Source organism: Mustela erminea, chromosome 14 (genome assembly GCF_009829155.1).
Source record: "Mustela erminea isolate mMusErm1 chromosome 14, mMusErm1.Pri, whole genome shotgun sequence".
Lineage (NCBI taxonomy): Eukaryota > Metazoa > Chordata > Mammalia > Carnivora > Mustelidae > Mustela > Mustela erminea.
In genome coordinates, this window is record NC_045627.1 from 37,846,280 (window position 1) to 37,860,878 (window position 14,599).

A 14,599-nucleotide genomic window follows, 5' to 3' on the forward strand; every position below is an offset into this window, starting at 1 on the left:
TGCTCTGGACCTGCTTCAGTGGCCTCACAGGCAGTGACCACTCCCTGCTGGGCTCAGGCACAGTCCCAGACTCTGGGCCTCACCCCGACGGCCCTCCTGGGACTCCTGATCCCCAGGACCCAGGCAGGGAGTAGCAGCAGCAGCCTTCAGCTCCAAGATCTTGAGACAGCCTTGTTTCTCAGAGGAGGGGCAACAAAGGCCCAGAGACAGGGAACGACTTGCCCGAGGTCATACAGCAGAGGGACAGACAGACACGCATGTGATCTGGCTCTGGGTTGCTGCTCCAGCCTCTTCCTTCAGCATGTCTGTCTCCACACCAGAACCCAGCCTCTCTGAGACCCTCGACAGTCTCCCCTTACCGGTCACTCCCAGGTCTTTGCTGAGTCTGTTCCTTCTGCCAGGAAAACCCTTCCTCCCTGTCTCTTTGCTCTGCCTCCCTTTGGCCTTAGGCTGGTCATTTGGACATCCCCTCCTGTGGGAAGCTTCCCGAATGCTTGAAGATGGCATAGATGACCCCAAGGCAGAATGGATGCACTCTGGGTGACTCTGAGTCCAGCACTCCCTCCTCCTGTACCCCACAGTCAGGTCAGGGAGACGAGGTCACGGAAACTGCGGTCCTCTCTCCAGATGCTACAGCCCAGTGTTCTCTCTAAAATCTATTCCCTGCCCCTCAAAGACCTGAAATGTCTTTGCCTACTGGCATACCCCAGCCTCTTCGTAGCTAGACCCTCCCTTAGGTCTTTTATCACTAAAGCAAAGATTTTACTTCCATTTTCCGTGTAGAAAGTGGTGATTTCATATTGTCGTAATGCCCCAGCAGACCACCTATGCCCCCCACGTAGGAGCCCATATTCCTTCCCTCCCCAAGCAGAAGAGTACCTGTGGGAGAGTTCAGGCATGTGCCGCAGTGGGGACATCAGAAGGCGGCATCTCTCAGCTGCCCCCGGCTCCCCCTCACTTCTGCCTGCCTCTGGCTTTAGGGCTGTCTTTACCCCTTTCAAGCAAAGTTCTGCTGAGAGTAAAATTGGCCACACCTGAGGGTCCCCCCAAGGGGGTCAGCAGTGCCCAGAGCAGCTGCTGGACAGGATGGGCATGGAGAGCCCATGGGGTAAAGGGAGGAGGCACCGGAGGAAGGAGAGAGAGGAGAGAGGCCTTGGGAGGGATCAGGCAGGGCCAGAGAGACTGAGGAAGGAGCTGCCGTCTGCACCCCACTGTCGGCATCACCCCGGCAGCCCTGAGGCTGGGCAGTGAGTGCATGAGCTTTCTGCATATCTGGAGCTCCCTCCCAGATACTAGAGAGCCAGAGGCATGACCTTGCCCTCCAAGAGGCTTCCAGGCTTATGGAGAGTGCCGGATAAGTGGGTGAGACAGACAGACAGATAAGCAGGCAGTAGCACCTACTGGGGGAAGAGCCTGGGCTCTGGATTCAGGGAAACACAGGCTCAAATCCCGCCTCTAACACAGTGCTGGCTGTGTGACTTTGGCCAAGTTACTGAGCCTCTCTGAGCTTGGTTTCCTCACCTGTAAAGCGGTGGTTACATTACCACCAAGACAGTCAACACCAGCTGTGCTCAGTATTGTGCCTCACCAAAGTCAAGACCACGAGGCTCCAGGAGTTCAGAGCCGGTGGTGGAGGGCGGGGGCGGGGGGGGTGGTTGCGGAGAATGAGGCAGAGCTGGCCAGCCTGTGCCAGCCACAGCCTCTCTGCCCAAAGGAGACCCCTGGCTGGACAGGCATCTAAAGTCTGCTTATAGGAGGCCTGGGGCCATGTTCCTGTCATTTCAGTGATCAGCGTGAGCCGTCCCCTGGATTACGAGCAGATACCCAATGGGCTGATTTACCTGACAGTCATGGCCAAGGACGCTGGCAATCCCCCTCTGAACAGCACTGTCCCTGTCACCATCGAGGTGTTTGTAAGTACCCGGGGTGCTGGTCTTGCCCTTTCAGGGTAAAGGGTGGTGAGTGTTGGGCTTACCTTCCCAGGGTAAGGGGTGGTGAGTATTGGGTGCCCTGCCTGAACCCAATGGTGTCAGACTGTGTCCCTACATCCTTGGCTGTCCCTGCAGCTCGGAGAGTCACTCAGCAGACTGTCCAGCAAACTTCTGCCATCGCTGAGCGGCCAAGCTGCCCCCTAGCTCAGCCAGGAAGGCCAGGCCCTAGGATGTGAGAAGAGCCCCACCATCATACTCTAACTTCTTTAGGGGGGCTCAGGATGCCCGCTGGTGGGGAGCAGGAACTGGGGCTCAAGCAGGAGGAAATGTCATGGGATTCCGTCGTGTAGAGCCATGCTTTGTGAAGTTGAAAGGAAATTACAGGGAGGTCATCTCTCTCCTGTCTCTTTCTCTCCATATACCCCCTCTTCCCTTTCTCTTTCCTTTTTCCGCTCCTCTGAAGATCTAAAGGGGCCTGAAACCCAACCACAGCTGGTCTGACATGAATATCAAACACACATTAGTGCTCTCCGTGTCTGAAATTATCAGTCACTGAATCCATCTCCAAGCCGGTTCATTTGCCCCGTGCTGCCCCACTAGCGATCCCAGGGATGCAGATCATGGTCTGAAGGGGGCACCCGTGGCCTTTCCCCACTGTGCATGTGCAAGCACCACCCCCCACAACCCCCATCTCATAAAGGCTGCTGCCTGCAGGAGCCATGAGTGTGTGTTGACGGAAGATTTAGTGCATTTCAGACTCCAGGAAGAGTAGATCAGATGGGCAGGTTAGGAGATAAACTGTGATCTTACGTGCGCTCTGCAAAATCTCCCGTGCAGAAGTGCTGGATGACCTTCCTGTCCCAGATGGCTTCACCGGCAGCCTCTGGCGCTGCCCCACACCTGGCTTTACCAAGCCTCATCCTCTCAACCCAGAGTAGAGGCCCAAGGGCCAGCTGCCTGGTGGGATGGTCCTTGTCTGGGCAGGGAACCCTATTCACTTGCTCCCTAAGATGGGCTGGCAGTGATGAGGTGGAGGGTGATGCCTCGGGGGGAGCCCTGCATGTGGGCAGCCAGGAGGAGGATCTAGGGGTGGCATCAGAAGGTGAGGCTGTGAAGAACCAGCAAAGGGAAAAGCAGAGTCTGGGGTCCCTCGCAGGTTTCAGGGAGTGGTGGGAGGCTGGGGGGAGGGGCGGCCGGGAAAGAGGAGATCCACAGAACCCTAAACACTCACAGCCTGCCTTTTACCCACAGCCTCCCACTTTGAAGCACCAGGGCAGGCGGGCACCAAAGAAGCAGAATGCATTCCTTGTCAATTATGACCCCGTCCTTGAGTTCCTTCTCCACGTGGCCCCAACCCTAGTTTACCCATCTTGATTAAACACAGCCCCCAAAGCGCCCCAGTCCTGGTCACACTCCCAAGCTCAAGCGACCCACCATTTTCACCTGGTTGGTATTGTCCGCTCAGGCATGGTGACTTTTCCCAGTGAGCAAGGTGCAGCAGCAGGGATGGGAGGGAACAACGGTGTCTGTGAAACCTGCTCCCCTCCTCGAAGAATGGAGGAAGGAACAGAGTTTGGGAGGCATATGGCTCTGAGACCCAGCTCTGCCACCCTCTAACTCTATGACCTGGGGTCCTAAACTCTCTGTCTTTCTCAACCTCAGTCTCTTCATCTGCAAAATGGGGATAATCATGGTACCACGTCATGGTATTATCATGAGGCTTGAGATCACGCAGGTGGCTCTTGACACCTGTTATGTTGGCTGTCGTCGCGGCTGGTGGGATGGTCGCGCATACTGTCAGCAGCATCTCCGGTACCAATGGAAATTTCCCAGAACTCAGCCAGACAGAGAAGATGCACTCTCAGTTTGGGGGAAGCGGATGAGGGAGAGGGTGAGAATAGGGGTGGAGTCAGGAAATAAGTTAAGGTGATCTACACCAGCCCAGGGACGGACAGGCAGAGTTGGCCACGTGGAAATTAAAACTTTCCCAATCCCATTCCACAGATGAGGCAAAAGATAGCAGGTGCAGGATCCCCAGGGCCTTCCTCTCTTGAGTTTGCTCCCGGTCCTGGTGAGCTAGGATTGGAATCCTGACCTGTCTGACTCCTGAGTTCACATCCTTTCCAGTGTACTCCTAGGCCCGAAGCCTCGGAAATCCCTAGCTGCGTGCGATTGAAACCAGTACACCTCACGGTTCGCGTGGATCTCCTGGAGATCTTAAATTCTTCTTTAGCGGACCTAAGCAGGGGCCGAGGCTCTGCATTCCCAGCAAGGGCCAGGCAATGCGGATGCTTCAGGTCAGGGGACCACACTTTGAGGAGCAAGGCCTTCCAAGGTCGGCCCCAATGGGATCTTGAAACCCAGGGACTGCCCCAAACCCCAGCTTCCCCCGCCGGTGGCTCAGTTAAGGAACCCAGAAAGGGCCTCTTCCTCCTTTCCCCTCGGCTTCTCCGGGGGAGCCCAGGCAAACAGGAAGAGCGTGGCCAAGGAGCCAAACGAACCTTTCGTTCACTGTGAATAAAAGAGGGGTCAGCAGCCTTCACCTCCCTTCCTGAAGCCAGACCGCAGAGTCTCCGTGTGCAGGGCTGGGTTGGGGGCAGGGATCCACCGGGCCTGGAGCTACTTGAGCCCAGCAGAAAGGGTCATTTTCAAATTCCCTCAAAGCTGTCCTGCAGACCAGCAAGGGCCCCACAGTTTTCCTCCAGGTGTGCTCTGGCCCTGACAGCGGGGGAAGGGTGGGGCGGGGGTTCATGGCAACAAAGACAGGAGCCACCTTGGCCGTGAGGGACCATACTCCCTCAAGCAGGGCTTTGGGGTGGTGTAGTCACTAGTCACTTCTGTCTAAGGACCACACTTGAAAAGGTCATCGCCTTTGGGTTGATTTTGCACATGGGTGATTTTTAAGTAGCTGTCACTTGTCTAAGCTGGCTCCTCAGTCCACCAAAGGGATTTTCTCTCAACTGGGGGCGAAGATGAGAGATGAGAAGTTCACAGCAGCGTCTCTGGCCCTGGTTGGGGGTGGGGCGAGGCAGATCAGGGCGGGAGGCTCCTGGAAGAGAAAGGGGTGGGGGAGGGGGGCGCCAGGTGATTCCTTTTCACCCACCGCTTGTTGGTTTTTAATAAAGAAGTCAAACTTGGTTTGTAGATTTCCCATTAGGGGACAATAAGCTTTTGTAGAGGGAGCCGCTGAATTAGAACTAATAGCGAATGCAGTGCCAGGATCCGGGGAAATATCACCGCTAATAAGTTTCTGCCTCACGCTCTGTCACTGACATTCTCGGCGCCGTCTCGCGCAGCCAAGCGGAAGGCTTAAATATATACATATATGGGGCATTGGCGCCTGCACTGGGGGGATGCCTGGGCATGCTATTGGGGCACTGAATGGCAGGCAAGCCTTCACACCGCCAGTTCTCCGAGGCAGGGGTGTGGGGGGGGAGGTGCTGCACAGCCCAGAGCCTGGGGACAGGCTGGGGAAGAAGAGTGGCATTTCTTTCTGGGTACTCGCAGTCTGCAGTTCCGGCAGGATGGGGTTCTCGGAAGTTCTGAGGCGTGAACAGTCAGCTGTCATGCCTGTTTCACTTTCATTGCTGCTCGGGTATAAGTGATGCTAGCAAAAGGGGCTTCTAGGGCAGTCTGCCCCTCAAGGAGCTTCCAGGTCTGTGAGGGAAGCCTGTGCTGTGAACACTGCAGCCAGGAGACTCCCCGGGGGCCACTACGCCCAGGGCTCCCAGGGGAAGGGGAAAGGCTCAGGGTCAGGGGGCCTGGGGGCTTCCTCCAGAGGTCAATAGAAAGAAATTCATGTTGAGTGCTTACAAAAAGCAGTGGGCGAGGACCAGAGGGCATAGAGATCGTCCCGAGAGTGGAAGAGGGAGACAGAGGAGCAGGGGGAGCAGGAGGAGCAGGAGGAGGCCAAGTCTGGGCCGGTTCAGCCCCTCGGCCTTCACCAGCTCCTGGCCACTGTGTCACCGAGGCTGGTCTCTGGTGGAGGCAGGACGGGATGAGGGACTGCTGGAGAACAGGAGGTGGTGGGCTCCGGGCCAGGCTTTGCCCCAGTAGGTGGAGGAGCAGCTCTTGTTCCTACCTGCACAGAGGGGCCTGGAATCCAGGCTCTAGAAACAAGGAACTTTAGGTCCGGGTGTTCCTTTTTCCCTTTCCTTCTGGTGGGAAGGGTCTTAGAACCTTCCATCACCATCTTAGAGCTGCTGGGAGGGACGCTTCAAGTGGGCACCCCCAGCATGGAGGGTGCTGAGCTGAGCAGAACAGGAGTAAAGCTTGGAGATACGCTCGAAAACCAGTGGGAGAGAAGGAAGCTGAGAGTTCTAGGCAACCCCACCACTGCCTTCCTTTTCCATCTTCCTGGCTCTTATGTGTGTCTCCAAGGCCTGTCCTCCCTCCCCAAACTGTAGCCCAGCCAGGGGAGCACCTGCCCCCCCATGACACCCCACCTGGCCCCCCCATGACACCCCACCTGGCTCTGGTTATACATGAAGGCCAAAGCTCTTCCGTGCCAGCCCCACCCAGCCTCCCCTTGGGCAGCTGACCAGCCCTGCTGGCCTCCCTGGCTCTGACAACCTGTTTCCCTTCCGTCCAGGATGAGAACGACAACCCGCCCACCTTCAGCAAGCCTGCCTACTTCGTCTCCGTGGTGGAGAACATCATGGCAGGTACAGGCCCCGGTGAGGGGGAAGGCTGTGGATGCAGAAGGCCAGCAGGCACACCCGTGACAAGTCTAGTCATCTGCCAGCCAGCGGCTGTTTGCAGAGCACCCACTATGTGCAGGCACTGTGCTGGGTGCTTGGTCCCCACTCTCCTTCAGCGGCTCTCCAGGAGGGGAGAGAACGGTCAGCGATCAGTCACAGAACAAGCTTGATTAAGTGAGCATGTGCAGAGAGGACTGAATCATGTTGTGAGGCCAGGCTGGCTGTGTTCCTATGTGAGAAATAGAAGGGGATGCTCGTCTCTTGGCCATGAATTTGGTGGCAGGGTCCAGCTTGCAGACCCGGGACCCCCAGCTCTACATTCGGGTTCCCCAGGGACCCGCTGTGTCCTGGGGGCAGGCTGATAGCTCACCCTTACATCTAGGGTGGACTGTTCTGGGAGGGGGAAACCCCCAGGTGAGGAATTGCTGCTACATCTGGAGGGTGACCTTCTGTGGCACCATGGGGCCTTCTCAGGAGAGTCTCTAGATACATTCCTGGTGTTTGAGGACTTCTTGGGTGGGTCCCAGGCTGGGCCCAACCCACCCTTCCCTGTCCCAGTCAGGCATCCCCAGGAGAGGATCTCTCTCCGGTACGCCTGCTCAGGGTAAGACTGGGGAGCCAAGGCCTTACACTCCCTGGAAGGTGCCAGAAAGACCTGCCTGTCTCACAGCCCCCCTGCCTGGCCCCTTAGACCGCTGGGACTCCTGCTTCATCCACACAAGAGTAACTCCCGTGTGTGGCTCAGTGAAAGCTGCCGTGGGCCTGTACCCTGCTTGTCCCCAGGGTCCTCACCAACAGCCCCATAAGCTGGCTTTCCAGGTAGACCCATTTTATAGAGGAAGAAGCTGAGGCTTAGTTGCCAGAAGGTCCCCTGGGATTCCAGCCTGGGCACCATGACTCTAAAAGGCCACACACTGAATCTCCTCAGTGTGGCCATTAGGTGGCAATGGGAGACAATTGGGGGGCTGGACCCCACAACCTGGAGTGGCCTCGGGACAGGCCGCTTTCAGGGTCTCTGGCAAAGGCCGCTGGAAAGGCTGATCCCCTGACCCAGGGTTTCACAGAAACGGGCATGACGGCGACGGCCTTAACTAGATATTAAAGAGAAAATAAAAACCCTTATAAATTTCCCCTTGTGAACAAGATGAAACAAGACCAAAATTGAATACAATAAACGTGGAATAATTTAATATAGGGCTTCATTTCTTTTTGACTCAAAGTCAAAGATGGTCCATCTGAGTGTATTTTCTCTGGTGAGCTGCCAGAGGGAGGTGGGGGAGAGCAGTGGAAGGGTCCCTGGGGGTGGGGGATGGGCAAGAGCAGCAGGTGTAATCCCCCCCAGGCTCCGGGACCCCCTCCCGTGGAGCCTTGTCCCCACGCAGCCTAGGGAGCTCTGGGGGTTAAGCCCACTCTCATCCCTGGGTGCCCCAGTGGCAGGTTTCCTGCCTCCTGAAGGCTGGCCAGCAGGAGGTCCCAGGTCCTGCTCCCCGGGCCTCAAGCCACAAGCCTAGGTTGAACATTTCCCATTTGTCTCCCGGAAGGAGCCACGGTGCTGTTCCTGAATGCCACAGACCTGGACCGCTCCCGAGAGTATGGTCAGGAGTCCATCATCTACTCCTTGGAGGGTTCCTCCCAGTTTCGGATCAACGCCCGCTCAGGTGAGCGCCGTGGCCCCATCCTCTGCGCCTCCCCATGGGCTGACTCCCCATGCCTGGCCCTGGGTCTGCCCCTGAGCCAGGGTCTCCCTCCATTTCCCAAGAAGCCCTCAACTGAAGCATGCCAGCTTTGAGCACCTGGTTTTATCCCTGACATATGAACTAGAGTGTGATTAGTGATCTTACCCCCGCCCCCAAACTGGAACATGAATGTGTCCCCAGAGGATGTCTTTCAATGGCAAGGAGCCTTGTTATGTTTAGCATGTGTTCCATTTCGCCAACAGCTGACTAACATGCCACCCTACAGGGATCTCTTAAGCCTCCACGTTCCCCTCCCTCAGCTGCTGACCCAGTTCTTGAACCCTGGCTCCTCTTCTTAACACAGCATGTGCCTTGGTTTCCCCCCCTGCACAAGGAGGATGGTCGTTTTAGGGATGGAGTGTGGAGCCCGTGAGTTGTTACAGGGAGCACTCCTAGAGTTGGCCCTGGCACGCAGCAGGTGCTAACACGGTGACATCTTCCTCATCGTTGTCTTTCGTCTTTTCACCCAGGGGCCCCCTGGTGAGTCCCTGGCCCCCTGCTCAGTCCACAGAGCTCTCGGTTTTCTTCCCCCTTGTCCATGTGCCTCCCTCCAGATCCCTCTCCCCTGAAAGGGGGAGGAAAAAACAAAAACAAAAACAGGAGACTCCAGGTCACAAGCTGGGAAGGAATATGAGACCCCTGGACATTCATTCACATGTTCATTCAGTGTCAGTGAGGGCCTGCTCTCCAGCAGGTGCTGGGTTCTGGGGCACAGGATGGAATTAGACATGGTCTTCCCCCATAGCGGTTCCCATGCTACTTAGTGGTCATACAAGGCCCTCCACTTCTAAATACCCATTTTTATATTAGGTAAGGGCACTGAAGGTACCAAGCAGGCCCGCCCTTAAGTCTCAGTGGCCCAAGACAACAGAAACCCTGACCCACCCAGCTTTCCGATGCCATGTTCCATGGACAGCCTTGAGCATGGTGATTCTGGGACCCAGGCACCTTCCATGTTGTGGCTCCAAGGTTACTGGCAGGAGAAGAGAGCCTGGAGTTCTATCTGAGGAGATGTGTATGGGCCAGGACTGGAGGTGACAGAGGTCACTTTGGCCCACATCCTCTTGGCCAGAACCAGTAATATGCCTATATGGAAGGCAGTCTGGGGAAGTCGTCTCCGGCCTCCCAGCCCCTGTGCGGCAGACAGTCTAGCCTGGGAAAGAGAGCAGGGGTTTGGTGGACACTGGCCAGCCCTGCTCCAGGGGCTGGAGGAGGCTTTAAGTCTTCCTGTGACCCATGCCCATCCAAGTCTGCCTTCAGGCTTTCTTTGATTCCCTTTTCCTGGAAGCGAGGGGAGCAGAACGTACTGACATGTACAAGGCGAGACCTGTCCAGGGCCGTCCTGAGCCTCTTGCTCCACCTCTGACACAATGGGGGCCTTGTTCCCTGCTCGCAGGAGCATCCGTCCCCAGCGAGCCCGCACTTCCACGGGGCTCAGAATCATACCATTCATGGGCATTAGCCGGAGCTCAGACAGCATCACGCCCGTCTACCACCTTCACCGCTCTCGGGCAGGTACCAGCATCGCCCTGAGTTTCCAGGTGGCAGAACTGGTGCATAGGACGGAGAGATGAAGCAACTTGACTGAGGACTTGGAAAGTCTGAACTTGGGACCCCGGAGCCCAGGCTTTAACTGCTACATGATATAAGCCACGTTAGACCCATGAGCGGGGTGGGCGCTCTGACCTTTCAGCACCCGGCTGCCTCCCCAGCGAGGGACCACATCTCCACCCTGGGGCCTTTAATAATGACATGGACATTTTTTGCTGCCTTTACATGACTCTTTCAGCCGGGAAGGCATAAGTGTTTTCCTCCGAGCTCCTCGGTCAAATGAGCCCGGCCCACTCCACAAAGGTGGCCTTAATTGGATCTAATTTCCCAGACAGGAGGAGCCATCTATCATGCCGACAAGTTCATGTTTAAAACTTTTTAGAGATTAATTTCTTCCTCACCCTGCCAGTTAATTGACACCGCCCCAGCATGGAACATGGCCTGGCGGGCCAACCTTTGCCTGTCTTTTGTTTCTGGCCTTAGCACCTTCGCTGCCCAGTCCCCACTCCCAGCTCCCCACTCAGCCCTGTGCAGGTCAGAGGACAAACCAGTGTGGCAGGGAGGGAAAGGTGAGACCATCTGGTCCAGCTCCCTTGTTTTATGGTAGAATAAACCGAGCATGGAGAAGTTGAGTAACTTGCCTCAGGGGGTACAGCTCAGGCAAGGGGGGTAAAAAAACAAAAGCAAAAAAATGGATGGTGTACAGTCCCTGCCTTGGGGAATTCTCACAGTCTGGAGAAGGCAATAAGCATTTCCCACGTGCTGGGAGCTTTATCCGTAGCTCTGTTAATTATTTAACCTTCATAAGAGCTCTGGTTGGAAGGCATAGTAATTTCCCTTGTATAGATGAGAAAACTGAGGCTCAAAGAAATTAAGTGACTTTTCCAAGGCCAAACATGTAGAAAGGGCCATAATTAGAATTCGGATTGGGTTTCACTGTCCTCAAAGCATAGCTCTCTGCTGCGTCCCAGGTCAGAGGTAAACGGCCTGCCTACCACCACGGGCAGGCAGGTACCAGCTCACACCTGTTTCTGAGAACCAAGTTCAAACATCTCCTCCACTCCTGGTTCCAGGCCATCAAGTCAGCAGCTTGCCGTGGCCCTGGTGGAAATCAGCAAATGCTTTTTTTCTTTTTTTGCTTCCTTTGGGGATCCGGTTATCAAAAACCAGCACACCACTCCACACGTGACCAGGGTGACCTCTGTGTTTTGGTTACACCAAAATACAAAGAAAAGCCAAAAACTGATTAGTGGTCAGTTTTAAGTGTTTGTAGTTAATGGAATAACTCGTTTGTACCCTAAAAGAAACCTGAAGGTAATAGAATCATGTTATAAGATCATGAGGAAATTATTTTATAACTATTGTCCATGCATTATGGGCTGATTAAAAAGTAATGAGTCAGAACACATGTAAAACACATCCTACGTTACAGGGTCATGTCTGTTTCTCTGTGACTGTCTGTGAATGAACAGTGCCAGGCACCGTTCTGAGCCTTCTATGATGTTGACCACATTAATCCCCCGACAGCCCTCTGAAGTAATTCCTATTGCTTTTCCCTTCTGACCGGGGAGGAAACTGAGGCACGGAGGATGTAAGTAACAAGTCTCAAGGGACAGTGCCAGTAAGAGCATGTCAGAAGCCTAAAAAAGAAGTTTCTTGTGACCGAGCTTGAGGCCAGGGTGCTCCGTCCTAGTCCCCAACCCCTAACCCTGTCACCCGCCATGCTGTCCCCCATACAAAGATATTTCCCCATCAGGGGCTTATGCTGCCACCTCGGGCCTTCCGGTTTCCGGAGGCATGGATGCTCCCCCGTCTCCCCTGCAGGGCGCCATCTCACACCCCCAGCACGTGCACACACACGGAGACACACACAGGCACACCTGCTGCCGGATCACGCAAATAACGCTCACGCTCTCCTTCCTTCCCTGCTCTCTCCCTGGCCCACCCCATGCCTCCGTCCCGCAGGCGAAATCACCACCACCTCCCTGCTTGACCGTGAGACCAAGTCTGAATACATCCTCATCGTGAGAGCCGTGGACGGGGGCGTGGGCCACAATCAGAAAACCGGCATCGCCACTGTGAGTGCCCACCACTCCCGTGCCCCCTGCTCCCCCACCTGAGCCCAGGTGCTGCTCCCTAGACCATCTGCAGGTCGCACCTGTGTCCCGATGCAGTGCGAGTCGGGGGAGGGGGCAGACGCCAACTTGCTGTCAGCCCAGGTCAACCCTGGGGCCACTGCAGCTAGGGGGACGAAAGACATGCCCTCCTGGGACATGGGAGACTCAGGAGGAACAGGTGTCTTTCCCTGTCCCTAAAAGACCAGCTGGGCAAGGAGGAACTCGGGGCTCCTACAAGGAGCAGTATTTCTGCCAGAAAGGGTGGCTCCAAACAGAAAGCAGGGTCCCTAACCCTGGTGCTGAGAAACAATGCCTAGGCTTCCCTACCGTGAGTAAGTAGGACCCATCAAGGCCCAGAGCCCCCAGCCAAGGCCTTGCTGCCCCACCGAGGTACCTCAGGTATAGGAAACTAGAGAAAGAACATCTGAGGGTACTGACTGAGCTCTGGGCTGCAGAGGAGACAGGGGGCCCGGGGGTTTGGGCAGTAAGAGGCAGGAAGCCCCCTATGGGAGAGGAAGTAGGAAAACCCGCTGACCAGTCCTCTCCTTCATCCTGCTTACTTTCTCTGACTCTCCCTCAGGAGCCATCCCTGACCTCTCTGCCTGGCCCTCACCCTACCCACAGCAGCTGTGCCCCATTCCTGCCCGGCCAGAGGGGTGGGGGTCAGTATCGCTTGGCCAGGGACTTGGCAGAAAAATCCCCAGAACCCCATTCCATCCTGGGAGGCCCCTGCTAATAGGATTCTGAGCCGTATAAATAATTTACCTGGGTGGCAGGTGAGCAGGGAAATTGCTTGGCTCGTAGCTATGACTGAATCTCAACCCCGACCCTGTCCATCCCTTTCCGCCAAGCCTGGGATAGGTGAGAGAAGTCCCCAGTTACAGGAAGAATTTCAGGGGTCATTGCATTCATTATGCTTCCTGATGGGACAGCACCTGAACTCTCTCCCCCTGGGGGGACCTGGCTCCCTCCTGTGCTAGAAAGCCCAGGCCCTGCCCTGAGGCCCCCAGTGTAGATGGAGCCCATGGATTTCCTGCTAAGATGCCCCATAGGCCCCTGAGTATGACCTCTCCTAGGCCCCGTCCCCGCACAGCTCAGCCGGGTGCCTCCCTCTCTGCCCTTCGTGGCCCCCGCAGGTGAACATCACCCTCCTGGACATCAATGACAACCACCCCACCTGGAAGGATGCCCCGTACTACATCAACCTGGTGGAGATGACCCCTCCAGACTCTGACGTGACCACGGTAAGTGGTGGTGGGACGGCAGAATGCCAGGCAGCCCTTCTCAGGGCGTCTGCCATGCCGGCCCATGAGGGACCGACGGGCTTCCTGCTTCCCTCTGAGCCAGCCCACGGAGCAGACTTCCGGAAGCTCTCTTGCAGACCCGAGACCCCGGGACTCGGTCTGTGCCCACAGGAGAGCTCCCGCCCTCCCCTAGCAAGGCGCCAGCCACCTCCTCAAGTCATATAACATAGGTTCTGTCCCCCCCACCTTTCCTTCCCTGCTTCTGTTCCCCACAGGCAGGCCCCAGTGGGGTGTTTGAAGTTCGCCCAGGGATTTTCTGGCCTGGAATATTCCAGGTTGGCCCAGGCCCCTGGATGCGCTGTGTGCAGGGATAGGACTTGGAGTGGGGAGCAAGGGAGACGTGGCCAAAGTCTCAGGAGTCTGGACGGGAGCCAGCATCCTGGGGAAGATGAGGAAAGCCAGGGCTGGGCACCCCACTTGATCGGCTCTGGGGTTCGCATCTGTGATGTAGTATCCTCCCCATTTGGCTTCATGTGAGGTGGTTTCTCCCCAGGGTCCAGCCCCAAAGCCACTCAGCCAGCTGAGACAGGCATGAACCTCATAGTTGGTGGTAACCCACCATATCGAATGCCGGCACTGTGCGGGGCGCTGCCCGAGGCCTTCCCCTGAATTCTCTCTCACCCTCGTAATGACCTCACGGGGCAGGTGGACTCATGACTACTGTCGTTCTACAGAGGAAACTGAGTCTTGGAGTTGGAGGGGTCTGGCCCAGGTCCCAGAGCTAGTCAGAGATTGTATCAGGATGTGAGCCCAGGTCTGTCTGACTTGGAAAGTGCCTGGCCCAGCCCTCCATCTCTGCTGGCCCAGGGTGCCGTGGCAGGAGGCTCAGGTCCTGAGCGAGTGTGGGCGGGATGGGAGAAGGGAGGGAAAATTTCACACCAGGCTCCACAGGAAGGCTGCCCCACTCTGGCGAGGCCTAGCCTCCCCATTTGGACCCCTCATCAACCACAGCCAACCGGGACAGAGTCTAGAAGGGGAGGATGTCAGCCTTGAAGGAAGCTTCTTGTCCTCCTTTCCCTATCTGAATGACTCTCTGCTGGTGGTTGGGCCCCCCTTCCAGAGATTCCAATAGGGCCTGGGTCAGGGATCTGGAATCGGGTTTTTTGCAGGCCCGGTGGGAGGGTTCTTTGAAGCACTACCTTAGGCCAGTTCCTTAGCCCTCTCTGGGGCTTGAGATGGTGGGGGTGCTCTCTGCTGCCATCTCGTGGGCACTTGGGCTCTAGCCAACAACTCCAGTCTGGGACCCCAAAAGGTCTTACC

General features: G+C 56.3%; 1 protein-coding gene across 7 annotated transcripts in view; it reads left to right on the forward strand.

Moving 5' to 3' along the window:
• Positions 1–14,599, forward strand: part of CDH23 (cadherin related 23) — a 397,771-nt gene that overhangs the window by 270,691 nt on the left and 112,481 nt on the right. For 6 of the 7 annotated variants that reach the window (XM_032312921.1, XM_032312916.1, XM_032312926.1 and 3 more), the window contains 5 exons: positions 1,786–1,913; positions 6,523–6,595; positions 8,173–8,289; positions 11,884–11,996; positions 13,172–13,279. In XM_032312921.1, coding sequence (XP_032168812.1) covers positions 1,786–1,913; positions 6,523–6,595; positions 8,173–8,289; positions 11,884–11,996; positions 13,172–13,279 — 539 coding nt within the window. Of the gene's footprint in view, positions 1–1,785; positions 1,914–4,446; positions 4,637–6,522; positions 6,596–8,172; positions 8,290–11,883; positions 11,997–13,171; positions 13,280–14,599 lie in introns of those variants that run through there. The other variant, XM_032312920.1, reaches the window with a different exon arrangement.